Source organism: Neoarthrinium moseri (genome assembly GCF_022829205.1).
Source record: "Neoarthrinium moseri strain CBS 164.80 chromosome Unknown scaffold26_Wmoseri_CBS_16480, whole genome shotgun sequence".
NCBI lineage: Eukaryota > Fungi > Ascomycota > Sordariomycetes > Amphisphaeriales > Apiosporaceae > Neoarthrinium > Neoarthrinium moseri.
In genome coordinates, this window is record NW_026055140.1 from 8,436 (window position 1) to 35,686 (window position 27,251).

Here is a 27,251-nt window from a genome sequence, read left to right on the forward strand (position 1 = left end):
ATGAAGCAAGAAGCCACCAGGATGTGGTCTGGAGGACACACCCTGGACGATCTCTCTCCTCCCTTTCCACTCTACACCGTACTGGTACTAAATATCTAGCCGCTCCCTCGACCACATCGCGCATTTGCACGAAACGCAGATAACGGTGTACAGTAGCGCAGTGTCGTGTGTCCTCGGAAAGCTGGACATCGCGCCGAGCCCGCGAGTTAGCGCCATCTCCTCCCAGACAACCGACGCGCAAGCCCAGGGTTCCGCGGGCCCCTTTGCACTGCTCCTCCACTCGGCCGGTTTCCCCAGATCTCTGGGCAATCCTCCGCCGCCGCCGCCCCGTGCACTAACTTTAGCCAAGCGCCGTCCACTTCTTCCCCCAAACGCCCAACGCTGGGCGGATAGACTCGACGACCCTTTTTTAGAGTTGAAAAGGGGACGACCGGCCTGTGCTAGTTACTGCTTTCTGCTGCGCTGCATTGCCTGGAGCCCGGCCGCCGGCTCAATTGAGAGAGAGAAAAAAAGAGACCCTGGCCGAATGGCTCCGCGCAGCCGCGAGCACTCGTCCGACAGGGACGCCAGCACACGCGCCGCGCAGCCGACGGGGCCCTACGAGGCGCTGGATTCTCCCAACGGCGACGACAAGAAGCAGCAGGGCTACGCGCTGGACGTGATGAGCAGCAGCCGCCGCAACGGCAACGGCGCCGGCGCCGGGTACGACGACGACGTGGACGGCATCAAGAAGGCCAAGGGCGACGACGACCTGAAGCGCCAGGACACGGCGAATGCGCTGGGCGTCGACGGGGACGATGATGACGGCACCGTCGAGGGTGGTAGCATCATCGAGCGGCACGGCGCCGGCGCGCCGTATCGTGTGTATAAGAGGAGGTGGTTCGGGCTGGTGGCGTTGACGCTGATGAACGTTATTGTCAGTTGGGATGTGAGTGGTCACCTTTTTTTATTCGATGTTGCAGTATGCAGCAAGCAGCATGCAGCTGCTGCACTGCTATTTCACTTTTGCGAATGAGATGTCTGCTTGGGTGGTTGGATCTCAGGGGCTCGCAGCTATGCAGGCAGAATCGTGCTTCGTACGACGCTGGCAGGACACAGCCTCGTGCCTTTGGTTGCATCATATCGGCCGGACGATAGTACAACTGCGTCTGGATATATCCTTCTCGGGAACAATCTGCTGACAAAAAACCTCTGAATCTAGTGGCTCACATTCTCGCCCGTCTCGCAACATGCAGCTGCCTACTACGGGGAGAGCGAGTCAACCATCAACTGGCTGTCGACGGGCTTCCTCTTCGTCTTCGTCGTCATCAGCCCCCTGACCGTGTACATGCTGCACTGGGGGGTCAAGCCGTCCATCGTGACGGCGGCGGCGCTGCTGCTCGTGGGCAACTGGGTGCGCTACGCCGGCTCGCACGACAGCGCGGGCGGCACCTTTGGCGTCGTCATGTTCGGCCAGGTCCTCATCGGCGCCGCGCAGTCCTTCGTGCTCAGCGGGCCCACGCGCTACTCGGACCTGTGGTTCACGTCGCGCGGCCGCGTCGGCACCACGGCCCTCATGAGCCTGGCCAACCCGCTCGGCGCCGCCCTCGGCCAGCTCGTCGTGCCCTTCATGGTCACCCAGCCCAGCGACGTCAGCAGCATGGTCCTGTACGTCAGCGTCATCGCCACCGTCATCTGCATCCCGTCCTTCTTCGTGCCCGCGGCGCCGCCCACCCCGCCCGCGCCCTCGTGCGAGACCCCCAAGGAGCCCCTGCTGGCCTCGGTGCGCCGCCTCGGCCGCAACCTCGAGTTCTGGCTCATCCTGCTCCCGTACGGCATCTACGTCGGCCTCTTCAACTCCATCTCGTCGCTGCTGAACCAGATGATGATGCCGTACGGCTTCTCCTCGGACGACGCCGGCATCGCGGGCGCCGTGCTGATCGTCGTCGGGCTCGTGGCCGCCGCCATCACCAGCCCCATCCTCGACCGCACCAAGGCCTTCCTGTTGGCCATCAAGACGGCCATCCCGCTGATCGGCCTGTGCTACCTGGCCTTCGTGTGGATGCCGGCGACGCGCGTCATGGCGGGGCCGTACGTGGTGCTGGCCGTGCTGGGCGCCGCCTCCTTCAGCCTCGTGCCCGTGGCCCTCGAGTACCTGATCGAGCTGAGCCACCCGTGCTCGCCCGAGGTCACCAGCACCGCCGCCTGGTCGCTCGGCCAGCTGCTCGGCGCCACCTTCATCCTCATCAGCGACGCCCTCAAGGCCCCCGCCGACGCCGACCCCCCCGCCAACCTCGACCGCGCCCTCGTCTTCCAGGCCGTCATCGCCCTCGCCGTCGTCCCGCTGCCCCTGTGCCTGGGCCTGTTCGGCCGCGCCGACCGCGTCAAGCTGAGGCGTGTCGAGAGCGACAACCGGGTCCTGCAGCGCGCCTCCGAGGCGTGAGCGCGGTGGTGTCTTTTTCTGAATTTTGCAGGGTTTTTTTTGGCAGCGTTGCACGTAGCGTAGTGTTTTTTTGTGTGATGAGTGGAATTGGGAAATCTGGGATGTTTCGTTTTGGCAAAAGCGGAGAACTCGCAGACTTGATGATCAAAGGCATGGAACATACTGGGTTTAGAATTGTTTATACGTGTTAGGCAATCATGATTGTCATTATATATTACTGCATTACTGTATCAATGTCCCTTGGACGTGCATGCAGTCCTTGGCATCCTACGACTGAACGTAGCCGCGTTGTCACTTGATGCAGGCAGGCCGAGTAGAAGACTGATGTTGAAAGGGCTCATGCGACTTCGCGCACTTAAGAGAGGCCCTCTCTCTGAAACGCTTCGGCCAGTCTCTCAAGACCCGAAGTCGCCGAGGATGGCACTCTCTAAGCCTCCCGCTTCCCCGCTGTCTTCGCCTCGCTGCCTTCGTAGGTGCCCCTCCCCAGGATATCTTCCCACTGCGTCCTCAGCTCCTCGAGCCGGCGCCAGCAGACCACGGCGTCCTCCTCGAACTTGTATCTCTTCTCCTGGGTCAGCTCGACGGCGTCCCACTTGCGGCCCACCAGCTTCCTGCGGATGCCCTCGCTGGGGTCCTGCCGTATGGCTTCGGCGTCCTCGATCTTACCCTCCCAGCCCCATCCCTCGACCTCACTCTTCTTGGGGCCGTCGTTGCCGAACCGGTCGCAGGCCGAGCCCCACTTCACGCGCTCGGCGTTCTCGGCCTCGAGCTCGTCCTGCGGCGCCAGGGCCAGCCACACGGCCGAGCAGGCGGCGACGTACGTCTCGACCGTGTGCCAGGGCGATCCCAGGAACCGGCAGACGTACATGGCCAGGTAGTACCAGAAGTAGAGGAAGGCGTTCAGAGGGAAGAGCGGCGTGCAGACGACTCCAGGGTGTGTCAGATAGAAGCGTGGTTTAGAACCCCCCGAGGGCGAGGAGAAATACGACGACGAGACCTTTTGCACGCTGGGCAGGCTGCTGGAGAGGCTGATCATGTCCGTGAGGCGCTTGCTGCTCTCATAGGCGGCTCGGGACCGCAGACCCTGCAAGTCGTCGAGATCGAGATGGTGTTCCTCCGCATCCACGGTCGACGTCCAGATGACCCTGGCTGGTGTGCTCGCACGGGACATGAGAGGGATCAGTTGATGCACTAGAATATAGTGGCCAAAAGTATTCGCTGTGAACACCTCCCCCATTTCCGGCTGCGATTCCTGCGCCTTTTCTCCGCCGACTTCTTGAGGTCGAAGAATGCTACTGGGCAGTGCCACCTTGAACGAGGGAAACGTGAACGACTGCATAACGCCCACGCTGAAGACCTGGCTCGCAACCCCGAGCCAGTCCAGCCCTGACCACCCGCCGTAGCCGGCATTGCAGACGACGGCATCTAGCCATGGTATCGAAAGGGGGTTTCCACCCGCAATCACCCCCGTGGGGTCTCGAAGCTCGCCGTTCAGGAGCTTGGCGGCCGCCGAGTATATGGAGGGAAGCTTGCAGAGGTCCAGCTCGGCAGACAAGATGTGAACCCGGTCCGTGACCCAGTGCGGGTAGTATCCGTCGCCGGAGCGGTTCGCGAGCTTCTTCGACTTGGCCGACTTGGTGAGATAGGCTCGCAGGCTCTCGATGGTCTCGCAGGACTTCTTGGCGCTTCGGGTCGTCGGGATGAGGATGAGGTGGGAGGAGAGCGAGCGCGTCGCCAGGAAGTCGTCCATCAAACGCTGGCATATGGCCAATCCTACGCCACTGAGGGAGCAGTCAGTCCTCGGTTCAGGTTCATGTGCCCCCTAAAGGGCAAGGTCGGGTTGGGTACCTGTTCGCCCCTGTCACCATAACGAAGCATTGCTCGTGGCTGGGCACATTGGCCCATGGAGATGCCATTGTGCCGCGAGTTGGAGCTTCGGCCGGTCTAAATGAAGTTACAGATTGTGACTGCGCAGAGCTTGGGGTCGAATTGCGACGGTTGCGATTTCAATTGGCCGCTCTGTTCACCTCTGAGGATGCGACAGAGCCGTGTTTATAAGAGGCACGATCGATACAGGGGTAAGGGGGTCCAGAGCGGTTACGTAAAGACCACTGCCGGGGTCTGAATGATGGGATGATCGCGGAATATACGGCCACAATACATGCGCCTCACAAAGACATATCAATAACTGTTCTGAATCCCACTGGCAAGCAGCGACAGCGGTGTTGTCCGCCTCGGCGATGACAATGCCGTCTCTGCAAGATACCCCTGTCTCGTTCTCGACAATTTGGGCGGTGAGCTCCGGCAGGATTCGCCGGCCGGCAAGTTGCCGCGTGAGGCGATCCACCCCAATTGACCTCACCTGGATAGACCAAAGCCGGCCAGCCAGCAACTGCCATGACAATGCCTTTAGATTTCACATAGCAATGTTGCGGGAACTTCTGAGCAGACTAATTGATCAATTTCAATATGAATTGAAGAAATAAGCACCAAGTATAATTGCAACATGCTTATGAATCGTATCCTGAGTAGACTTAGGTTGGCCTTTGCTTATGTCCTATACATCGATGTCAAGGCGAGACCAGAATTCGTACTGCAAGACGCCAACTTGAAGGAAGATCCCCCATACTTTATTGCCCAGTGCTCACCATATGTTTAAGACTCTTGCTGGAGACACTCCGAGTCCTCCTGATAGCATCCGGTGACCATATCGTCATGTCCAATCTTGGTCTGGAAACATTTCATGTTCTAATAATGCTTATGTTTATAATTCGTTATTCGACAACAAACATCAATCATTCTGACTGGCACTGTCTTGTAAAATTTAGATTTAGCATCACCGGTACACAGTGAGTTCAATGAGCAGGCAATTGCGCATAATCTTCCGTGTCACAAAAGAATCGAAGACGTTCATGTGAGGGTAGAGAATTTGTATTAAGACAGAGGCGTCCCAAAAAAGAGAACGAGAGGAACCCCCCCCTCCCCCCGCAATTAGTCGGTTTTCTTCTTCTTCTTCTCCTCCCTCTTGGCGGTAATCTCCCGCAAGGCCAACATGTGGCCAGCCAATATGGCCATCACGGCGACCACAGCGCTGACCGCGAAGGTCAGCAAGAAACGCCCCGGGCCGGCGGGGCCACACAGACGGTGCTGGTGCTGGTGCTGGTGGCAGTGCCGGTGGTGATGTCCGTGGCTGTGGTGGTGATGGTGGTGGTGACGGTGGAGGTGATGATGGCGGCGGTGAGCCATCTTCTTCGTCGTCGTCGTCGTCGGTGTTAGTGTTGGTGTTGGTGTTGGTGCTGGTGCTGGTGGTGCTGCTGGTCAGAAGGTTGGTACTTTGCGCGCAAAGAACAACAGGTTCAAGTCATAGCGAGGGGCGGAATTGTGTGTTATTAAAAAGCCTGCCTATCTACGTTCATAACTTCCTGCTGCGTAGAACTAGATCTAGCCAAGGCAATACCACTCAAGATACATTGCAGGTAGAGGCGTCCCAAAGCTACCCCGGCATCTAGTCAGATATTGTGTAGAGAACTCGAAGTAACTTGACTAGAGCTTTCCGATCAAAGGGATTCTAGGTACCTAGTATCTAGCTGCCCAAAGTATCTAAGCAGATCATCTACCTAGAAAACTCGGCAATCCTTATTGTAGATCGCTCTAGACTTTGCTACCTACCGACGAGTACCTGCCTGTGTAAGTACCTAATCTCACCCAAGCGGTGCCTGCAAGTTGTGCTAGGCAAGAACCCACTTTTATGTTGCTCTTCCCACATTCATGGATGGCGAAGCAGGGTTTGCTGAATGTTCCCTACCTACCTTAGGCACCTGCCTAGGTATATCTCCATGCAACTTTGCTTCAGGTTGCAGACGGGTGCCTCCATTTTCCTTCGAGTCCATCTCGCATCAATCTACACCATCGTCTCCTTGCGAGCAGTGTTCGCAATCGTTTCACGCGCTCTGGATTCAATTTCAACTGTGTGGCATGAGAATATCTGATGCCACTGCGCAATCTATCTCATTTCTTCGTGATGCAGTCATTGTAGCAGCAACTGGCACGCAGTAGGCCAACCCCAGGCGACCACAACTTTCACAAGACAGGTGCCAATATCAGCTCTCTGAAACAGACCTGGAAGCTATGGAAATTCCGGCACCTATAAAGATGGTCCCGTCTTGTAAGTTGGCCACCTAGTCCACTGATGTTGATCTGGTCTAACACATTTCAGGCCATACCATCGTCCAGTTCTCTTCAACTGAGTTGCCCATGATAAACTACCTTCACACGTCCCTTCTCCATATTCTTGCTTGAAGAACACCTCAACATCACTGCCGTATGCACCTTTGGTATAGTCGTCGCCATTTCGAAGGTTATGCGGCAAAGATGCCAAAAGATCTCTCATTAATTCGGCACGGCCTCATTTTGACACCAAGAACACGACCCGACCTTCCACGCTAATGGAGAAGAATGCGTGCTCTCAGTACATGCCACGTTCCCAGCCATGGTCTATTCTGAAAAGGACATGGTAGAGTCAGCCATGGCGTCATATGGTATGAACACTTGATGACAGGTTCCCCCTAGACAGCAACTCTGACCAGCTTGGAACAGGAGATCAGAAAGTTTCACACCTCAGCCAACCCAACCAAAGACCACCCTGGCTTGACCGGTCTTCATCCAGAATTATTCACGCGTGCAGGATGGCTCCAGCAAGATGACTCGACATGATCACTCGACGTGGTGGTTCGATATGGCGGTTCAACATAATGGTGGCTCCAACAGCTCAGTCGCGCCCGAATCAATGGTGTGTTCCCCCTTCTATGCTGCTTGCTGTGTCGTGAGGGTTAGTACTTTGCGCAAAGTCAATCCCATGGTCTGAAACTTCATGATTCTTTGATAAAATCTTCAATCTTCTGAAAAATTCATTTCTCTATTGAGCAACGCCTGCATTGACTTCGCCAACACCGTTCTGCTACGGCGACTCTTTACAAGCACTCAAATGCTGCGATTTGTTCTAGATCAAAGTGTACGAAGGTATGTACGCCCTTTCCATCTCCCCAGGTCTTTTGCTCGAAAACATATTGTGGGCATTGCCACTTACGATTAACCAGTCTCGACTGCGTACTGGCTGCTTGCTGCTCTCCGCGGTGCTCCTCTGGGTTGACCATTAGTTGACGTGAAAGATCGCCTCTCTGGTGGTGGCGAAGGGGAAGAGGGAGAGTGAGGAATTTCATGAGCGGTTCACTATGTCAAACTTTTCTAAGGAGGGTTGGTCTGGTTGGTTCTGAGCTTGAGTGACCATTAGAGTTTCCCATTCTTTCAACCTTAACACCATCAACCTTGACAGCATCACAATGCACACTCTCTATCCTTTTGTCATCTAACATACCGTACGATGTCGCAAGGTAGTTGGGTCAAAGGCACCTCGTCCTTGTCCATACCTTCACAATCTGCCAACCGCACTACGCACCGAGCAATCACCCTTCCACACCAGCACATTGACAGAAATTACGGGGACGGCGTCAGTATTAGAGGTTCTCGCCGAGGATTACGATCAAACTGTCAGATAGTACCTCAGTCAAAGTCTCAAAACCCCTGCCGTGTCAGTGCAAGTGAATACAGTAGTTGCTGCCGTTCCCATACCCGTCGATGGGGAAATGGAGATGTCACTCCAGCTGCCCGTGTTCAGGCACCGAGGAAACACAAGGGTAAAAAGTGCAGAAAGATTACCTAGGTATCTATGCACGTATTCCTCGTTTGATCATTGCCTCCAACCACGAGGTCAGGTTCCACCATGAACGAGTGGATGTCCTATTAACCTCTGCTCCGCTCTTTCTCTGGGGGAAGTTTCGAAACAATCGAACGAGCCTGTCCAGTGGTTGTTTCTTCTAGTATCTCTACTGTGGTTTCCAACTGTCAGCGCCTGAGGCCAGCCACAGAGCGCTGCAATGGGAAGTCACGAACCTAGATGGTGTTGGAAATAAAAGAGAATTTCTCGCACTGCGCCCAAACCTGAACCTTTGGCTCCTCGCGCAAAGTACTAACCCTGACCAGCAGCAGCAGCACCAGCACCGCCACCACCACCGACGACGACGACGACGATGACGACGACGACGATAGCCGGGCCCTGCGCGGCCACCATCACCACCACCATCATCGCCGCCCCCGCCCCCGTCTCCCCCTTGGCCGCCGACTTCGCCGTCGTCGCCGTCTCCGCCGCCTTTTTCGTGGTCTGCAGCGGGGGGCTCGGCCTGGCGATCTTCTGGGTCGCTCACCTGGCGGCCTTAGGGTGGGCCCGCCTGGAGGCGGAGAAGGAGAAGGAGAAGGAGGACTAGGACGACGACGATGACGATGACAGGTTGGGGGGTTTGGTGACTAGATATTTTTAGCTACCAAGAGAACTCTGCGGCGCCTGGCCTTTTTTTTTTTTCTTTTTTGTTTTTTTGGAGCCTTTTATTATTATCACAATACGAGGATTCGCCGCCCGCACATGGATGATGACTTAATGATTCGTGAACATAACTGTGAAGAACATACTACCAATTTCCATCTTCCAGGCACACATTCTAGTCATAGCTGCTTCTCGACGATGATATGCAACATTATTCTCATGCGTTGCACCAGGTATTGAGCATACATGCGACTCGCGACTCTCGACTTTGCAAAATGCTGCTTGGTACTGAGCAAAAGGGAAATTTGCGAGCCAGGACATTCGTGACGGTTTCGCGTGGGTTTTGCTGCTAATTTTTCAGATCGAATTCCCTGCTCGTCTTGAGGCCAACAGTAAGATCTTGGTCCGTCTTGTTGCGTGGGTGAATGAGGACCTGTTCGATCGTTACATAGACACCGGCCCCGAGGCGAATGGCGTCCGACTCTTCCGCCAACCCTTGGAAGGTCACAGGGAAGCCGCCGCGGCTGTCTGTCGTTTGGTTTCCTGCTTCCAGACGATTATGACGCAACATCGCCAGGAGTTCAAGCTTCCCGGCAGTCCCACCAAGGCCGCGGAGCATGCCTTCCAGTTTTCCCCAGGTAACACTAACCTCTCTTTCGAAGGCTGCTCGTGCGGAGTACGCCAAAATGAACGATCGTCGCCGCGCCCTGAACATGAACATGAATCTCGCCCCGTGCGAGCCAGGGCTTGACGCGGACACAGCAAAGTAGATTGCGAATTACTTGCGCTCGGCTGGTTATGAGGTGGTTTTGTTCAGGGGGGTTTTCAAGCAAAAAAAAAAAAAAAAAAAACTTTGTGGCGATATTGCGCTATATTATTAAGCCATCAAGACTTGGTTCATAGTACTTGAAGGCTGATCCCATAGCCGATGCAAAGAATCTATTGTGACAAACCTTGGTATGCGTACAATTGTTGTTCCAGTATCACGCAGAGCCAACATTCAGTCAGGCCCTCATAAACGACCGAGGCACTACAGGCTCTTGGCCAATTTCCTGGCAGCCAGCAGACTACGAAGTGGTTTCGAACGCCACGGCAAGATGCAAGCCGCGTCACCATGGATGGCGCTGAGGATGGGTTTGCGACCCTGCCAATGCTTCACCAATCCCAAAGTTACAGCTAAAATTATGCGGATGGATCCCTTGGTCGCAGCCGCATTTCACAACCAGAACTGTAGCACCCTCTGTCGACTTCCTGAAGAGCTTCTCATCAAGGTCATGGCATATATCGATGGTTTGGGCGTTCAGTGCTTGAGGCGGACGTGCCGAGTATTCCTTCGTCTGTACTCCTCGCCACGGTATATTGCTACTCATGACCTCAACGCCAAACATACAAGCGATTTTCTTCCTTGGTCGCAGCCCGTCACGGGATTTTCGGCAGAAGACAAGCTCTCGTACCTCCTGATCAACGGGGAGGAAGGATACTGTGCAGGGTGCCAAGACGTAAGGGGGAAACAGTCTTTCGACAAGAAGATGCAGAGGATTACTTCGACATATATGCACTGCTCCGGCTGTCGCGTCGACCACCCAGTTGGACTGTTTTCTGCATCTCAGCGAAAAGCTCCGAACAAGACTCGGATATGCATTGGCCGAGAGGGCCTTGTGCGCCTGTGCGATCACAGGACTATGAGTTGGACTGAAATTTCTTCAATCGTGTCACGGCTGAGGAGGTTTGAGTCTGGCTCCAACGGTCGGACGATCTATATATCCTGCAAGGACGAAAGCCACGTACCAGCACACCACCGCGCTGGCTTCAGTAAGGCTGAATACCAAATATACCCAACGTTTATCGTCGCTGAGTACTCCAATGGAGGAATATATCTCGAGCTTGACTGGACGGGACACCTCCCCATTTCCAGCACCGGACGCGGCGAGCGGACAACCCCTAGCTTTATGCGCAGCCAGTTGGAAAATCTTAGAGCGGGCGCCGCAGAGTTCATCGCGCCCGAATCACCCTTGGGGCAACTTCCGGAGATGAGTTGCTTCGACCCAAACCGCTGCAACTGTCTCGATTACTCTGGCGTAGAGCATCTCTCGCATAGTTGGCAGCTTACCCCACCGGAGGAAATCGATTTCCTCACATGTCGATCTCGCCGCAATTTCAAGCTGGTGGCCCTAGGACCTTCAAAGAACACTGCATGTGTGACGGCGCTGGAGAAACAACCTGGGGGTCACTGCACGCTACGCAATACTACACGACTAACGAACGGTGAAGGTCAGGTGAGAATCATCATCGACTCATGCGCCAAAGGGAGCCCGTGTCTGCAGGTAGAATACTGGCGCAGAATAGAGGTTGCGAACGGCCTGAACCCAAATGACCTGGTGATGACCTGGTACCAAGCCCTTGATCCAGACTCGTATAATCTCACTGAGGATGAGGAGTTTCACGGCGTCCTGTGGTGTCGCCAGAGGGGCTGCCGAAACTACTATCGGTACATGAAGAAGGTTCTAGTACCTCACAGGGCCTTGCATCGCGTATGCGGCGAGCATTGCCTGAAGCCCAGAGGCCTCAATTCAAAGAACGCCCTTTCCCTATGGCAAGGGGTAATAGGGTCCACCAGATGCCTCTGGCAAGGGGTAAGAGAGTTCTTTGAGTTCTCGTGGCATGCGACGATGAAATCCATCGAGTTCTCCTGTGAAAAGATGGTGGACTTCATCGGGTTCTCCTGTGAAAAGATGATGTACTTCATCGAGTTTTGTTTCTCGGTGCTGTCTGTGACGTAACGCAGCCAAGTGTCTTGCGAAGGGGAGTAGTGGCATATGTTCTGTGTGGCAGGACATTGATAGCACACTGGTACCCACATGGTTAAATTGACTATATAGTGCGCAAAGTCTTCATATTTGTATACTCGGTGTTAGTTCCAATGACACGCAATTTCGACGTCGAGATTGCAGGTCATAATCAGACAGTGGCAAATAGTGTCCGCATCCATTGCCAATGCGATCTATACCCACCCAAACAGTCACAGTATTCAAGGAGGATGTCAAAATCTATCTTGGATCAAACTGAGCCTAGCTTACCCGTCGTAAATGGGTTGCCCGGACTGCAAGCAGTGACGAGATATAAACATCACGCCATGCAACTTACCCCTATTTCTCTGCATAACTCTTCATAAAACCCCTGGGCCTTCATAAGAGTAAGGGGCATAACCCCGACCCAGGGCTCGGGGCCCGCCTAAGACCCAAAGAGGCTTGGCTCAGGTACCACCCACGCAAGCACCCAGGCCCCCCCTGTGGGGACCCAGGGAAAGCCGCTGCGCCGTAGGCCATCAGCGCCGTACCACAGTAGTTTTCCAGCTATCCTACCACAGTAGTACTGCATCTTGCAGGGGCTGCAACCACTTTAATCGACAATCAAGGCCACAGCCCGCCCTGCCAGATAGTGATCGCGTCGCGCGCTCGGGCTGTCCGGCACCTCCTCGACTTTGCGTTGCGTCACTGCGGTTTCCCTTCGCCTGACAGAACATCCTACTGCTCTGTCTCCCTCTCCGACACACTCATCTCATCTCCAGAGCAGCACTATGAGCACGGGGGTTTCGCGGCCATGGCTTGGTATATGAGCGTGATTCCCATCCCTCCCGAGGTCTGGAGCCTGGTCAGCTGGACTGCCTTCTTCTTCGTAGGTGAACTGTCGGCCTCGATACTGTTCTGGGCATGGCACACAATAACGCTGACCCCTCCCTTTCAGAAACTGGTCAGCCTGGCCTTCGCGCTGCCCATCTTCGGCCTGATCGTGTTCGATCTCTGCCTCTGGGTCTGGCGGCTCAACCGACCGCCGCCGCGGGATGTCCCACAACAACACGGCACCGCGAAGTCAAAGAGCCGGGAGTCCGCAAGTCTCGCTCCAGCACCCCCTGACGGCCGGCCTTCGAACTCGACGTCGGTCTCGACCAAGGCGAGCACAGCGGCAGGCGGGAAGCGATCTGGGTACTACTTGGAAGTAGACGGTTGATTGTCTATCTATACCTACGACAAGATAAAATGACAATATTGCTTTCATACCACTTTCCGGAACACCCCAATACCTCTATTTTTTTCCCCTTTTCATGAGACCTGCCTGCCCCGTCATCCAACCTAGATCTGGGCGAGGACCTTGATGAGATCGCTCGTCACGCCCATGGCCGTCACGTCGCCACCGGCACCGGCGCCCTGGATGATGAGCGGGTTGCTGCCGTATCGCTTAGTGTAGAAGCTGATGATGTTGTCGCTGCCCTTGAGCGCGGCAATGGGGTGGGACCGATCAAACATCTCAAGCCCGACCTTGACAGCCTTGGTAGCTACGTCGATGCTGCCCACGAACCTGACCACCTTGCCCTGATTCTGCGCCGCAGCCTTGGTCCCCTCCATCTCCGAGTCGAACTCGGGCAGCTTCTGGAGGAACTCGTCACCGGTGGCCACCGACTCGAGCTGCTGGGGGATCAGGCTCTGGACGGGGAAGGAGGTGGGGGACTCGACGGGCAGGCCGGCCAAGCGGGCGAGGATGGTCAGCTTCCTGGCGACGTCGAGACCGTTGAGGTCATCGCGGGGGTCGGGCTCCGTGTAGCCCAGCTCCTTGGCCTTCTTGACCTCGGCCGACCACTTGCCGCCCTCGCCCTCGAGGGGAGCGAAGGAGTTGAAGAGGAAGGACATGGTTCCGCTGAAGACGCCCTCGATCTTGGTGACCTCGTCGCCGGTGTCGACTAGGTCCTTGAGGGTGGAGATGACGGGCAGGCCGGCACCGACGGAGGACTCGTGGTAGACCTTGGCGCCCGAGGTGCTCGAGGCCGTGAAGATGTCCTGCCAGAGCTGGTAGGACCCGGAGAAGGCCTTCTTGTTGGGGGTCACGATGCTGATGCCGCGGCTCAGGAAGGCCGGGTAGGCGTCGGCCACGTCTTGGGAGCTGGTGTTGTCGACGAGGACCACCTTGGCGGGGGCGGCGGCCAGGAACTCGACGACCTTGGGCAGGGCCAGGGGTGCGGTGGACGACGAGGCCAGCGCCTGCAGGGCGTTCTCGGTGGGGATCGGGGCGTAGTCATTCTTGAAGAGAGCCTTCTTGCTGGTAGAGATGTAGCACAGGCTGAGCTTGGGCGATGGTCGTCGGGCCGCCAGGGTCTGGAGCTGGGAGAGGAAGCATTTGCCCACCCCTCCGGCGCCTGGATGGGGTTTGTTTAGTGAGACTGTCCCGGCCAGACGGGGGGAATGGGTTGGGTAGACCTATGACATACCGATGATGGCAATGTATACCTGGTTGGTCGGCGACATGTTTGTTTCTCGGTCCCGTGTCTGCTTTGAATCGATCCTACTGCAATGACCTGGGGGAATGTTCAGCACAAGACGACGGGCGACGAAGGCAGCTTTGTGACGTGGGGTAATTTCTCTCCAATTGCAGCCCAGCGGCCGATCGCGGGGCAGTTCCAGGGACCGAATCCAGCTGGGCCAGCCCTGGAGCTCTAGTGGGGGCCCACGGCTGTGGCTACGCAGGATCCAACCAACCGCCTTGGGACCCCTGGGAGCTACATGTACGTAAGTTACTGTGTGTACGTCTGACTTGACTACCTCTCCAGCGTTGTATTCGAACCTCGCGGCATCGGCCGTGTAGCCAGTGGTGCTTAGACTCTCGATCTTCTTCCTACGCAGGGATATATCCGAGACATGAACCCGTAGTGACAGGCTGCAACAAATCACCTCCAGACGTCCGCCATCGATTCCCAAAACCACATCTGGCCACAGCCCGGCCCAGTACGCAGAGAACCATGCCGCAAGACCCGAATCTCTACGGGCAGCGGCCGGCAAAGAAGCAGCGGAAGGAGATCCCGCTGTCCAGCTCCCTCGCCTTCACCTCACAGCTGACCTCGCTGCTCGCCGCGCCCTCCTCGTCCGCCTCTGCCTCCACCGCCACCGCGTCCAGCGGCCGCGCCCGCCCCTCCAAGAACAAAGATGACATCTTCTCCGTCAAGGCCAAGCGGAAACCTGGCGCCCCGCAGGCCAAAGCCGACGATGGCTCCAGGCTGTTTGTCAGGGATGTCCGCGGCACCGACGAGGACAAGAAGGACTTTGAGCGCGCGAAGCGCCGCATGGAGGAGAAGGCCCGCCTGTACGCCGCCATGAAGCGCGGCGACTACGTCCCCAAGGACGGCGAGGCCGGCCCGCTGGTCGACTTCGATGCCAAGTGGGCGGCCGCGCACCCGGAGGCAGACGGCGGCCCCGGTGGCGACTCCAGCTCCGGCGCCGACAACGACTCGGACGACGATGACGAAGGCGGCAACGAGATCATCGAGTACAAGGACGAGTTCGGCCGCACGCGCCGGGGCACGCGGGCCGACGTGGCACGGCTGCACCGCCGGCAGCAGCGGCGCGAGCTCGGGGCCGAGGAGCTGGACGCCATGAGCGCGCGGCCGCGGGCGCCCGAGAAGCTGATCTACGGCGACGCGATCCAGAGCCACGCCTTCAACCCGGAGGACGCGACCTGGGACAAGATGCAGGCGCTGGCCGCCAAGCGCGACCGCAGCCCCACGCCGCCCGAGGCCACGCACTACGACGGCCACCACGAGATCCGCACCAAGGGCGTCGGCTTCTACCACTTCAGCCGCGACCACGCCGAGCGCGACGCCGCCATGCGCGGCCTCGAGGCCGAGCGCCAGAACACGGAGCAGGTCCGCCGCCGGCGCGAGCACGACCGCGACGCCCGCCGCCGCGAGATCGAGGACCGCCGCCGCGCCATCGCCGAGAAGCGCAGCAAGCGCATGGCTGACGACTTTCTGGAGGACCTGGGCTTGGAGCTCGCTGCTGGGGCTGCTGGGGGTAAACCCGAGGAGCAGGCGGCGAAAGAGGCTCAGGATGGCGACCTCGCTGGTGAACCTAAGGATCAGACAACGAAAGCCGCCCAAGATGAAGACCGGAAAACGGGTAGCTCATGACATTGGAGTGTTTGGGTTGGCATTGCATTCACCACGGGCCAAGGCGTTCTGTCATTATACCTTTGAACTAGATACCCCCCCTTTTTGGAAAGCAAGATAGTATGTTTACGTTACAACGAACAATTCTAATCTGCAACATATTTGATTTTGAACGGCCACCTGTTGGCTACGGCTTCTTCAAAGAGGAATGGTCGACGGAATATTATCGTGTTTAACAGCCTTGGGCAGAGCAGGCCGTCATCATCGGAGAGTATCATGGCAACGTTGCTCTACTTGTATGCTGCGACTTACCCAGACAAAGAGGCAGGCGTAGTAACAGAGTCGTTGCAGGCATGGGGAACTCATACCACATCTGCCCGGGCGTCCGTGTGGAATACCGGCATCACTCGCCAGTTCATCGTGGGAGGCAGCAGAGTACTCTTTAGTGGCGACTTCTACAGGCAATATCACGAAGCGCTTGCGGAGGGCTAAATTTGCAGTGAAAACGTACTTTCGTGACCCAATGAACGCCGTCATCTGCTTGCGGGGTAGGGTCGGCTGATATAGACAAGATCGGGCAGCGCTGCACAAGTCGTTACGGAAGTTGGAATCGCAAAGGCATTCACTGTGGTACACTTATTCTCTGGAGGTGACTTACTCGCAGACTCATTCGTTGCTGGCTTTTGACCGTACGTGGTCCCAGTAGCTCGAGGAGTGGACGAAAGCCGTGTGCGCTGATGATGAGGAGGCCTGACTTTTGGCATGCTCCCAAAGAAAAGCCAGCTGACGGAGGGCATGCCAAGGGCTTGCAGAGGGTTGAAATTGCAGTGCTACAGGGCCGGGCCATTTCTGGACTCTGCCCACCTCGGCATAGGCAAGGAGCAGACAACACGAAGTGAGAACTGTTCAGTGGGATGTATCAAGATATCGTGAGGCTTGTATTAGTCTAGCAATTCAACAAGCTATCATGAAAATTGGTCCCCTCTTCGTGCGACTAAAGTCCAGTATTGCGGCAGTGATACTGTCAGCAATATTATCAGATATGCAATCCCTTTGGGAGAGTCAAATTTGCAGTGAAGAACCTATGTTTGGTAATTGCTCACCTCAGCGCAGACGCGGAGAACAGGATGCGAAAAGCGAAGATAATTGGGGGAAAGTCCAGTGAGCTGGGATACCATCGACAAGCACTGAAAATTGAGTCGTCATAGACAGCAAAGCTCTCTTCTCGTTCGAGTATAGCACTGGGTAATAGTCGATTGTTCAGACGTGCAAGCGGAGTGGTTCACATAAATCGTAGCCAGACAACTAGGAAAGGCTTTTTCCACGAGACACTTGACCAGACTCTAACGACCAGAGTGCTACATCATAATTTTGTTTGTTCTTTCTTTCAAGAAACTATCAAAACTTATTATTCCTGGGCAAACATCATTCACCTGGAGTTTTGATGGCTTAGATGAGATCGAGCTGCTTAGCGGCTGGTATCAAGCGCTCCGATTAGGGCTTGTTTTGCAGTGGTCCCGACGTGTTTCGCTGCCCGATTCCGAGTCCGCGAGACTGGCGTGACCTCAAGCATCGTGACCGAGGCTTGTTGTGATGGGTTAAAATTGCAGTGATTCGGACTTATTTCGCTGCCCGAGTCCGGGTCCGCGAGACAAGTATAAGCTCGAGCATCCCGCGTAGGGCTTGTGGGGGGTAAAATTGCAGTGATCCGGATTCGGACTTACCTTGATGGCCGCGTCTGAATAAGTAATATGAAGCATTCTGGCAAAGGCTCGTGGAGGGTTAAAAATGTAACATATCGGACATATCTTGATACTTGCGTCAGAGTGACTAGTATAAGCGTTTCGGCCAGGCCTGATTCAGATTGCACTGAACCAGATCCCGAGGTCCGCCTTCCTGCATTGGACCAGAACGACACACCATTGGACCGCCTTCCGGTAAACGAGTTGAGTGAGGGTCAAATAGGTGTGGTTCAGTGTATACTATATCGTGTATCAGAAGATAGTGACATCAACTTTATTGTCATAGTCAAGCACTAATCCTTAAAACTGTCTCAGAAATGCGTTGATCGGTACTTAGATCCGAATATGCCGCATGGTAGCGTACCTTAATTATTCGGCTGGTCGCCAGACCGGCCGGCATGTCGGTTACGGTCATAGTAAAGATTTCTGGAACATCAATCTTGGCATCTAACTAAAGCGTTGTAAAATATCACTGCCGCTTCCACGCGAGGTAAGAAAAAGAAAAGCGAAGCCCTTTTTCTCTTCTCTAGCGTCCCATTCGGCTTTGATAGACTGGCGCTATTAAACAACTACACAAGCGAGCCATCAAGAACACACACACCAGGCGTGCACGTAGTTTTCGAACTAGTAAGATATCTTCTTGTGTTCTTCGTAGTCCATGGTACGGATCTCGTCGCGAGCGCCCCGGAGATTGCAATGAGTTTTTCTTTGGTTGTTCTTCTGGGACTCCAATCCGGTCTTGGTATTGTCTTCAAAGGATTCAATCATACCGCTCCTTTCGGCGCGGAACTTCAAGCGCCTCTACGGTGAGGCTGTAGAGATACAACACCAAGTGCCGACATTGCTCCTCATCAGCAAGATTCCGTATACACTTCACCCGCATATCTAAAAATAATAGCATACAATGCTGTCACTCTGGTCATCCTTCTGTTGCCGGTCAAATGAATAGCAGGGCGGGAGTCCAAAGCGGTGGCCGTTTTACACCCTGGTCAAGGTATACATATGCAGTATGCAATGATCTGCACCACCTATTGAATGGAGCCCTCCCACCACTCAGCCGCGCTACAGACGTCGCTGGATTGGTGCCAATGCCAAGCAATTTAGAACGCCGCCGCTTACCCCCCGTATCTACCCGAGGCAGCGCTTGTCGATTCTGATTCGTGTTGTGTAGTAATCAAACTTGTAAGCGAAACCCACGTTACCATGAGGCTTGTGCTACACATACTGGTGTCATACGACTCGAGCAGCGACAAAGTCTGGAATGTAATAGTCGGTGTTCCAGACTATGCACGAGGCTTTGTGCCTTGTATTCTTCGTTCTGTAGATGGTAGTGATCTGCTATACGTACATGATCACCACTGCTACGATGTCAAGAGACAGGAACCAGCAGATACGTGTGCTGCGACTTGCGATCCTATTCGGATCTCTGATCGAGGACGAAAATAGCAGAGAGGCCGGAGAGTCTTCACTGCCGCCTACCGTGCCCCTGAAATATGCAGCATCAATACAACTGCCGTGTATAATGGACTTCGTTGAAGGTGCCTGCCAAGTCAACCAAGTCTTGTCAGGCAAGACTTTGCGTGCCGGGGGGGTGCGACTCAGAAGTGAAGGTGTATCGCCCCTGAAAGGCGGCTCAGGGTTTGCCAGGAGGTAATCGGACATAGTCGAGATAATCGTGGCTCCGTTTTATCGATATGATCGTCGTGTGCATGTGTACGGGCTAGCGTCATATATCCCATGAAGCCTCAGCGGGCGGTGATGACAGTCCTCACTGCTTGGTTGTGTGTGGCTGGCCTCAGTTCAGTACATTCTGGTTATGCTCCTGGGATGGGACGTAACGCTGTGGTTCCTAATGGTCAGTCTTCGGAAGGCGTGCTTCATAGGGAACGTGAAATTGTTGGTAACCATAGCATTTTCAAGTGGCCATAGATTCTTGGACTTCCAAGAACGTCTCATTAAAGTTCTTGGCTGTAAACACTGGACAGGACCAACCCTCAACGACAACATGAAAACATTTTGCCAGGACCTCTTACGTGTATCTCGTTCATCATGGGGAACGTCGTATGACGTTCCTTATCATTGCAAAGAAGGGGAGGAGAGCCAAAACCTCCTCTCTAGTGTTTTTTTTTGAACTCCTAGCACCTTGCTAGAAATCTGAAATTTGCCAAAACTTGGATGAAGAGTGGACAATTACGTAGTAAGATAATACCTACATAGAGGCAGATGCTCGGGTTAGGGACAACTCTTGTCAGCGGTTCTGGCATGGTTACGGAACGACAAACCATCACTGGTAACTTCTTGTTGACAACCGATGTTGCATGGTCAAGAAGGCGTCGTTGAAGAGATCAGCGCCTAGAGCGGACGTTTTGCAAGGGTGCGAAAGCACACACACCTCAGTCACTGCGAATGACGAGAATACCGCGTGAATCATGGGCAATCAAAGGTTTCTCAGGGCACTACTCCATTCAAGAGAGAGATGTGTGTCCATTCTGATATCTCGATGTTACCGCCGCGTGGCCAGCCACCAGTTCTAACGACGGGTTACTACGTGAACAAGATCCTGGATAGCACGTGGTTTTGCACCCTTCCAACGCGGGGGATAATGTCAGATCGCTGTGTGGGAAAGCCCAGGGTTTTCCGGTCAAGATGCTGCACTACTCCCATTAAGCTTATAGAAACTTGCCTATCTAAGAATCTTAAGAAATTCGCCTAGGGTAAGCGGAAGACGCGACTATTCGGGAAGGTAACCCCATGGCCGTGGCCTATCGTCATTGCCACGCCTAATCAGTTGGACACAGAAGAGAGAAAAAATCCCAGGAATGAGATAGGATGGTCTTCAGGAAATTCAGGTTTCTTCACCAACGTGCTCAGATTGTCATGCGAATCATTGCCTCGAGACCTGACGAGGACGAGCACGACATCGACGATATTGTTGACGCGCCCGACCATGGCTACGCACCCCGTGGCAATCACGAACTTCAGAGGAAGCTAAAAGCTCTATGATGTTTCGACCTTCCGCGAATGACTTCGCGCTTTGTGTCAATCAATAGCTCCCCCCTCGCCCCTATCATCAGTAGGATACAAACTTGGGAGGGCCTCTCAACCGGCTGTCAAACATGCACATCGTGATACCCCTATCCAGTAGCACGAAACTATGACCCAAGAGAAATCTCCTGAATACCATCCAAATGAATCAAATGAATCCATCATGCGATAGATCGACATGCCTAACCTGGTTCGTCGACTGCTCACCGCCCAGTTGGTGCAGTCTTCCGGTCACGAACACAGCAGGTGCATGTCCTGTGAAGATCAATTTATTTCCACGCCTTTCTGACGGGCGTGGTGAACACTCAGCCGAGTGCTGCCTGTCTCCCAAGGGATTGACAAGGCCTCCCCGCCTCACTAGTGTTGTTAATGAAAGCTGAATGACCCTGCCTTCCTTTTCGCGCCGAGGACGGCCCAGCGCCCATCACGATGGCCTGGGTTGGTCGTGGCTTGATGTTCCAGTTGAGCTTCACCAGGCGATCTTGATCTAGAGTGCAGACAGAATCGTGCCAGTTGTCTGGCCATCGCTGGGTAGGGTACTTCGGAGTGGATCGCGATTCATAAGGCCCACTCACGGGCATCTGATAGCTGGGAAGCTTAACCTACGAGAGGCAGACAAGGGTTCTCCTTGAAACCCAAAACACGCCCACGACAGCCTCATGAATCCAAAAACGTGTCAGGCGTCCAAATAAAGATGACGTTGTGGACCCTGTATGTTTCTTGCCCTGTATCGCAGCCTCATTGGTTACATACGTTGACTGATCAAGAGACAAGTAATTATAGTACCGTGACTCGGAGGAGTGGTTGAATTGCATACCCGACCTCTCCAACTGCCGTGAGCTAAGGGGCACTGACAGAGTCCACGGACGTTGTTCTGGCGCTAGGAAGGCGGGCTCTAGTCTCACCGTCACCTGACATTCACCTGCAGGGTGGGAAAGAAGAAAAGAGGTAAACATGATCAGTTAGATACCTAATCACAGAGACAAGACAGAAAAGACACCGACCGGCAGTCCGGTGGGTACTGTGCTCGGGCCTGCCAGGTGGCTCTCGGCGTTATTAGTTCCTGTAAGGATCGACGGAGAAGCTACAAGCTAACGCAAATACAGAATTTTACAGTAACTACAGATGTAACTAGTCAATCTGGGAGAATGCTCTGCCGGCACTCACGGCTAGGCCCTGGCTAAATTAAGCTCAGCATTTAACATGCTGCAAGTGGTAACGGTTGTGATCTCCAGAGTTGCATCATAGGCAGGCCACGGGCAAGACGCCATGGGTACTATGTAGTAGCCAGGTGGCTAGGGCATACTGTAGTGAGCCTTCGAGGGCGCAAAGGTTTTGGGAATTTGGGAAAAGCAGCCCGGGCGAGAGCCGAAGGCGAATGGCGATACTGTGTCCTTGGCCTGCCAATTAGCCGAATACCAGCTGCCCGCAAGCTCTCTGCCTCTGCCCCGTCTACATACCAACGTCGGGAATCTGGGTGTATGCTGTCAAGGCCGTTCGGTCACATTCGATGTTGAGAGTCGTGGCAAACTTGAGCCCGTACTGTAGGGCAGTGGACCGTGGGATCGTTGGTAGACGGTACCTAGGTAGACCTGGTGTTCGGCAGTTCTGGCTACGGGCTACAGTAACTTCTTGCTCTTGCTTTGGCCTGCCCTGCAACATGTGCTGCACCACCACACGGCAGGGCAGAGCAGGGCAGGGCAGGCTCAGAGTTCAAACACGCTGGGCGCGCGCCACGCCCTGAAACAGTTTACTCGACACGGCTCTCCGCTTTTATGGGTCAATGCTGGAATGTTTCCATCACACCTTGACACCCACGAGGGCAGAGTGGGAGACGGGGACGGATCGACCCAACGCCCACGAGCTGAGCGCGTTCACAGGGAATGTCGTCGCCCATTTCGTCATCCCCAAAGACCTCCCAGTACGAATTGCGAATCTCTCTCGCGATCGCTGACTATTCGGTTCAAATGCATAAACGGACGGCAATCTCCATGCCGGGGCACTCGCCTGCAAGCCCCATGCCCCATGCGGACGAGCCAATTAGCTCTGCCGAGGGCCTGAGAGCGGGTGACCAGGGCGAACCTGGCAGGTCGTCAATACCAAGCCCAGATGGCGAGCACCTGAATGGCTTGAATAAACCTTGACTTTCCCTCTTGGTCTGCAACCCCCGCCCTCCATGGAACGCTGTGGTGCCGGCTGTATTGCCAGACGGGCCCAGAGCGGCCGGTCGCTTCGCATATGCCGGCACGCCCTGGTCTCTGGCTTCTGATGGACAGATATTCCTGTGGAACACTACGTACCGGGGACGGCGTGAAGGAGGCTATAGTCGCTCGAGTTCGTGACAAGACGGGGGAAGAAGAAGAGACATGACACGATTCAACTCTTCGCCCGAAAACAAGCGTACGCCAGTTCGGACAGAGCGGCTCTGCATAAACCATCGTGGGGCGTTATCAAGGTTTTGCGCCGTCCACCCTGATCTTCCCTAGCCGGCGGACTAGGAGTCCGGGACCGCAGCCAGCCATGAAGCCAGGTTAGGCCGAAACGGGTGAAGCGGAAGGCAATACGGCGCTGCACCCCCCCATGGGATTATTATCGACTCTAGTCTCGCACCGCATATTTCGTGACCAGGGACCGTCAGGACTCCCCTGCATCTATCGATACACCCAAAGTAACCCGCCAATGACACACATGTAAGGTGCCGGGCCCCCTCCCCAATCGACTCCGAAACCCATCAAGACTTGTCCCTGATAGTGTGCTGCCCTTGATCCACACTACCGCTACGGGGTCGACAGTCCCACGCTGGATCTCGCTCAGCCACCTCTTCTACTCTACCCTCTCCAACCTCTGGGCGACTATAAGCAACGCCAGCCTGGGAAATTGATATACGCTGCGACGACTGCGAATTGGCACCGAAATACCGGCGACATCTGCATCAACATCTCGTCCATGATCTTCTGGGACCCAGGTCATCGATTGTGAAGCCGCTGATGCTGCAGAGCGGCTCTGCTCTGTGAGCAGCACACGAAACGGTCACCCATACACACATCGATCGACGTCTTCACCATGAGCAAAAGCGACAGCAAGGTGCCCGTAGAGCGTCGGGCCTCTATGAGGACATCGATGAGGTTATCGGTGGCTCCGGGCGAGGACGACGACTATGATATGCAGGTGATGGGCATTTCTGACGGGTTTCGGCCTACAAACGTTGCACAGGACCATATTTCGGATCCTGCGGCGTCGCCGCAACCAACTCCTGCAACACAAGCGAAGCCACAGAGGCCATCGAGTATAGCGAAACCGCCTCAATCGCGTGAATCTCTCTCACTGCGCCATGACGGCGGCATGGGACCAGAGGTGGAGTGCGTGGCCGCGAGTTCCTCCAGCAATGTGAATGATATTGTTGGCGCGTCCATCGTGAGATCGGAGAGTCCCTACCAAGGACCTTCAGGGCCATCGTTTCCGTATCAAATGTACCCCCAGGATGTTCGCGTCGCAAGGACGGCCAGCATAGCGACCACCTCTACCGTTCCCACCTCCGAACGCTCGTACAATGGTCCAAACAACCCGACCCACCCGTACCAGATGTACCCGCAAGGCACAGTCCCGACCGTGGACAATACCGAAGAAAGGGCAACGCCAGTGGCCATCCCGGTCGGATTTGGCGGAGCGATGGATAATTACCAGAGGCGGCTGGGACCTGATGGAGAGGAGATTGCAGATATGATCGGGCCCGATGGACACACCGAGCAACTACCTCCGTACACACGGTATCCTGATGAGGCGTATCAGAGGAAGATTGCCGGAATTGGTGGAATGCCGGTCGAACCTTCGCCAGCAGAATCGTCGTCGGCAACGGCCTCTACGCGCATGGAATCTATACCTGGAGCTGGTGGTCTTGGCCTTGCAACACGGAACCCGGAGTTTGCCTCGACGGAGGATCTTCCCCTTCAAGGTGCCACTTCACCTCATTCGCGACAGTCGCTGAGGAGTGTGCCAAGTGATGCCAGCAGCCAGCACGAGGTCAACACCGCGGCGAGGGCAGTCATCGACGAGAAGAAGCCTTTAAAAAATTGGCAGGTTGCCGCGAAAAGAAAAGTTTGGGGTGTAGTCCCTTGCTGGGCTCTCACCTTGACTGTCATCATCGTCGTCATGCTGGCCGTTGTTCTGGGGACGGTCTTGGGCATATTCTTTAATAAGCCCAAGCGGCCCCCACCCAATGATAGGTATATAAATCATTAGTTTTGTTTGGTATTTAAAGATCGTTTCCTTGCTGACATCAAATGTGCCAGCTCATCGCCGACCATGACTTTCGACGCAACACCGCTGCCAACAGTGCCAGCCGGCCTCGAACCCTTACCGGGTGGTAAGTTTGCTTTGCCTCTGACGGTGACACGAACACCGGCGACGTGCTTCAACGATAGCACACAAGCACAAGCGTGGAACTGCAACCAAGTCTTCGCTCAGCTCACTATGGAAATCATGGAGTTGGCACATGCCCCCGACACCTCGCAATATTCGATGAGTATTGACTACAACACGTCTTACACCATTGAAGATAACCAGTACTCGTATGGAATGCAACCTCCATCGGTACAAGATATACAGCTTTTACTGGTCACCGACGTCAATGAGCCGGCACGTGGACCGGCGTGGGCTTTTGAAGTTACTTACGACAAGACCGTTATCTTACCCGAGACTCTCTTCCCTACACCAACATCCACAGCCGCAAACGCCAAGAGAAGCCCGCCACCACCCCCTCCACCTGGCGGCTTCCGTGGCGGCGACTTTCACCGTAAAGGCCTGGCAGAAGAAGGAGATAAGCCCTGGATCTGCACGTGGCAAGGAACAATTCTGGAGGTTTTCGTATACCCCAATCAGAACAACAGCCAGCCGTCAGACCTGGTCAATTTCTCCGGTTTTGCTAGTTCTACGTCCACGACCAGCACCCCGGTGACTAGCACATCAACGACTACAACGCCAACTTCTACAGGCTCGACGTTTGAGTGGTCGCCATCGGACTTTAGGAACGGTTTCGCCACTACGAAGGCCGAGCGACGAGATCCTACCACTACAACCCCCCCACCGACTACTGCTACTGCAACCTCAACAACGACAGGACTCTTCGACACCTCCAAACCAGTGCCGAGCGACTTTCGCGTACCGTTCTTCCCTCGCGTTGTCAAGATGGAAGAGCGTCGCGTTCCCGAGGAAGGTCAAGCTCCCCCTTCCTGTCGCCAGTACCAGATCAACAGCAATGGGCCTGCAACACCCCTGAAGGATAGCAAGGGCAATTTCATCGAAGTGACCATTGTCGAGAACGAAGCAATTTCCGACCCATCCCGCAAGAGGAAACAGAGATACGTGGGTCGACATGTCATCCAAGACTACCTTGATGATGGCATCAAGCGTCGCGACTCATCCGATATGAGCAACTGCGGCTGCATGTGGTGGGCCACCTGAACGCCAGCCTGGGAAGCATGATTCCTAAATTAGTATAATGACGAGACTTACGAAACTTTGTATATGAAACACTTGGGATTGGACATGTACCATGGTTCTGGCGTTCAGGTGGGCAAGTATCAATTTGTCGACATCCATTTCAAAAGAACGGGTCCAGCATAATCAGGCGTTTGTTGATTGCATACACATACTCACTAGGCATGAACTGCCAACGCCTTACGCTTCACCATTTTATTATCTGTTTGATTCCGGTTTTGGGGAGATCTTGTCGGAGTTCATGTCGAGCAAGAATCAGGCGTTTGGGTTTTGGATATTCACAAGGGAATCTATAAAATAGGGGTCACGGGACGCTCGGAGCAAACACACAGTCGTTTGATATTAGTTGCGGACTCAGATGGGATTGAGCGATTCATGGTTCCCTACTAAGGTTTATTCCTGGACAATTGAAGGAACGACGGGACATATCTGCATTTATATTTGTAAAATACTCGAGTATACATATCCGAAAGAATAGTACAAATGATTAGTTCGAATCAATCACCATGACTTATCAGGCATGCCACAATGGATACCCCCAAGCGCGAGGCCGGCCACGCCAATGCCTGTGTTTTCACTCTGCGGATTGGGTCGACTCACCGAAACGTATGCGCTGACGATCCTCATCCTGCTGCGGCTGCCATTGGCTACCTCCCGCCAGAAGCCAGCTTCACGGACGCGTGTCGGGTTATGCCCAAATCAATGACGGAGTTGTACCCTCCCTCGAGCTATCGCGAGCGCCCAGAATAACTCGGCTGCGTTTCATCTGAATGGACCTTTCCACACCCCAGATTGATCTTCATAACAGGGCGAGTGGCTCGAAACGAATTCCCACGAATTCCCACGAGCCATTGGCAGACCCCGGTTACACAGTTGCGGTGGCACACACCCACCCTCTCGGGCCCCGCGTTTTGCTTTTGCCTTGCTTCTTCGGCAGGACAAGGCTGTCTTATCGCCCGGCCTGCGTGAGGCTCTCCGCTCGACGGCCATGCGGGAGGCCCTCGATGCCCGTTGAGTGGCCCTCCCGCGTGGACTGACACATGAATTCTCCAACCCGGAGGGTGGGCGGGAGCCCCAAGGGTTGCCTGGAAGGATTGCTGAGCGATAACACTGCAGATTCTCGCCCGGCGCCTTGGGGAAACAAACACTTGCACGCGGCGTGGGGTGGTCCTTTGCCCCGGTTTAGTGGAAGATGGAGTGAATTGAGGCTCTTCGCTCATCATGCCAATTTATAAATTG

At 54.9% G+C, this 27,251-nt stretch overlaps 9 protein-coding genes across 9 annotated transcripts; 6 read left to right on the plus strand and 3 right to left on the minus strand.

The window, feature by feature from the left end:
• Positions 1 to 2,422, plus strand: JN550_006984 (uncharacterized protein; the record flags this gene model as incomplete). The annotated part of the gene is made up of 3 exons (XM_049318785.1): positions 1 to 84; positions 140 to 928; positions 1,202 to 2,422. The coding sequence occupies 3 exons, from the start codon at positions 1 to 3 to the stop codon at positions 2,420 to 2,422; spliced, it is 2,094 nt and encodes a 697-aa protein (XP_049170879.1).
• Positions 2,423 to 2,849: 427 nt separating this feature from the next.
• On the minus strand, positions 2,850 to 4,338 carry JN550_006985 (uncharacterized protein; the record flags this gene model as incomplete). Its single annotated transcript, XM_049318786.1, has 2 exons — positions 2,850 to 4,203; positions 4,271 to 4,338. 2 exons carry the CDS (start codon positions 4,336 to 4,338, stop codon positions 2,850 to 2,852), a joined length of 1,422 nt encoding a protein of 473 aa, XP_049170880.1.
• Positions 4,339 to 9,147: 4,809 nt separating this feature from the next.
• JN550_006986 (uncharacterized protein) lies at positions 9,148 to 9,519 on the minus strand (the record flags this gene model as incomplete). Its single annotated transcript, XM_049318787.1, has 1 exon — positions 9,148 to 9,519. The coding sequence occupies one exon, from the start codon at positions 9,517 to 9,519 to the stop codon at positions 9,148 to 9,150; it is 372 nt and encodes a 123-aa protein (XP_049170881.1).
• Positions 9,520 to 9,982: 463 nt separating this feature from the next.
• Positions 9,983 to 11,578, plus strand: JN550_006987 (uncharacterized protein; the record flags this gene model as incomplete). Its single annotated transcript, XM_049318788.1, has 1 exon — positions 9,983 to 11,578. The coding sequence occupies one exon, from the start codon at positions 9,983 to 9,985 to the stop codon at positions 11,576 to 11,578; it is 1,596 nt and encodes a 531-aa protein (XP_049170882.1).
• Positions 11,579 to 12,398: 820 nt separating this feature from the next.
• Positions 12,399 to 12,806, plus strand: JN550_006988 (uncharacterized protein; the record flags this gene model as incomplete). Its single annotated transcript, XM_049318789.1, has 2 exons — positions 12,399 to 12,473; positions 12,543 to 12,806. The coding sequence occupies 2 exons, from the start codon at positions 12,399 to 12,401 to the stop codon at positions 12,804 to 12,806; spliced, it is 339 nt and encodes a 112-aa protein (XP_049170883.1).
• A 122-nt stretch (positions 12,807 to 12,928) lies between these two features.
• On the minus strand, positions 12,929 to 14,095 carry JN550_006989 (uncharacterized protein; the record flags this gene model as incomplete). The annotated part of the gene is made up of 2 exons (XM_049318790.1): positions 12,929 to 13,986; positions 14,059 to 14,095. The coding sequence occupies 2 exons, from the start codon at positions 14,093 to 14,095 to the stop codon at positions 12,929 to 12,931; spliced, it is 1,095 nt and encodes a 364-aa protein (XP_049170884.1).
• Positions 14,096 to 14,586: 491 nt separating this feature from the next.
• JN550_006990 (uncharacterized protein) lies at positions 14,587 to 15,750 on the plus strand (the record flags this gene model as incomplete). Its single annotated transcript, XM_049318791.1, has 1 exon — positions 14,587 to 15,750. One exon carries the CDS (start codon positions 14,587 to 14,589, stop codon positions 15,748 to 15,750), a length of 1,164 nt encoding a protein of 387 aa, XP_049170885.1.
• Positions 15,751 to 23,579: 7,829 nt separating this feature from the next.
• JN550_006991 (uncharacterized protein) lies at positions 23,580 to 25,976 on the plus strand (the record flags this gene model as incomplete). Its single annotated transcript, XM_049318792.1, has 2 exons — positions 23,580 to 24,739; positions 24,806 to 25,976. 2 exons carry the CDS (start codon positions 23,580 to 23,582, stop codon positions 25,974 to 25,976), a joined length of 2,331 nt encoding a protein of 776 aa, XP_049170886.1.
• Positions 25,977 to 26,540: 564 nt separating this feature from the next.
• JN550_006992 (uncharacterized protein) lies at positions 26,541 to 26,762 on the plus strand (the record flags this gene model as incomplete). The annotated part of the gene is made up of 1 exon (XM_049318793.1): positions 26,541 to 26,762. The coding sequence occupies one exon, from the start codon at positions 26,541 to 26,543 to the stop codon at positions 26,760 to 26,762; it is 222 nt and encodes a 73-aa protein (XP_049170887.1).
• Between the last annotated feature and the right edge of the window lie 489 nt (positions 26,763 to 27,251).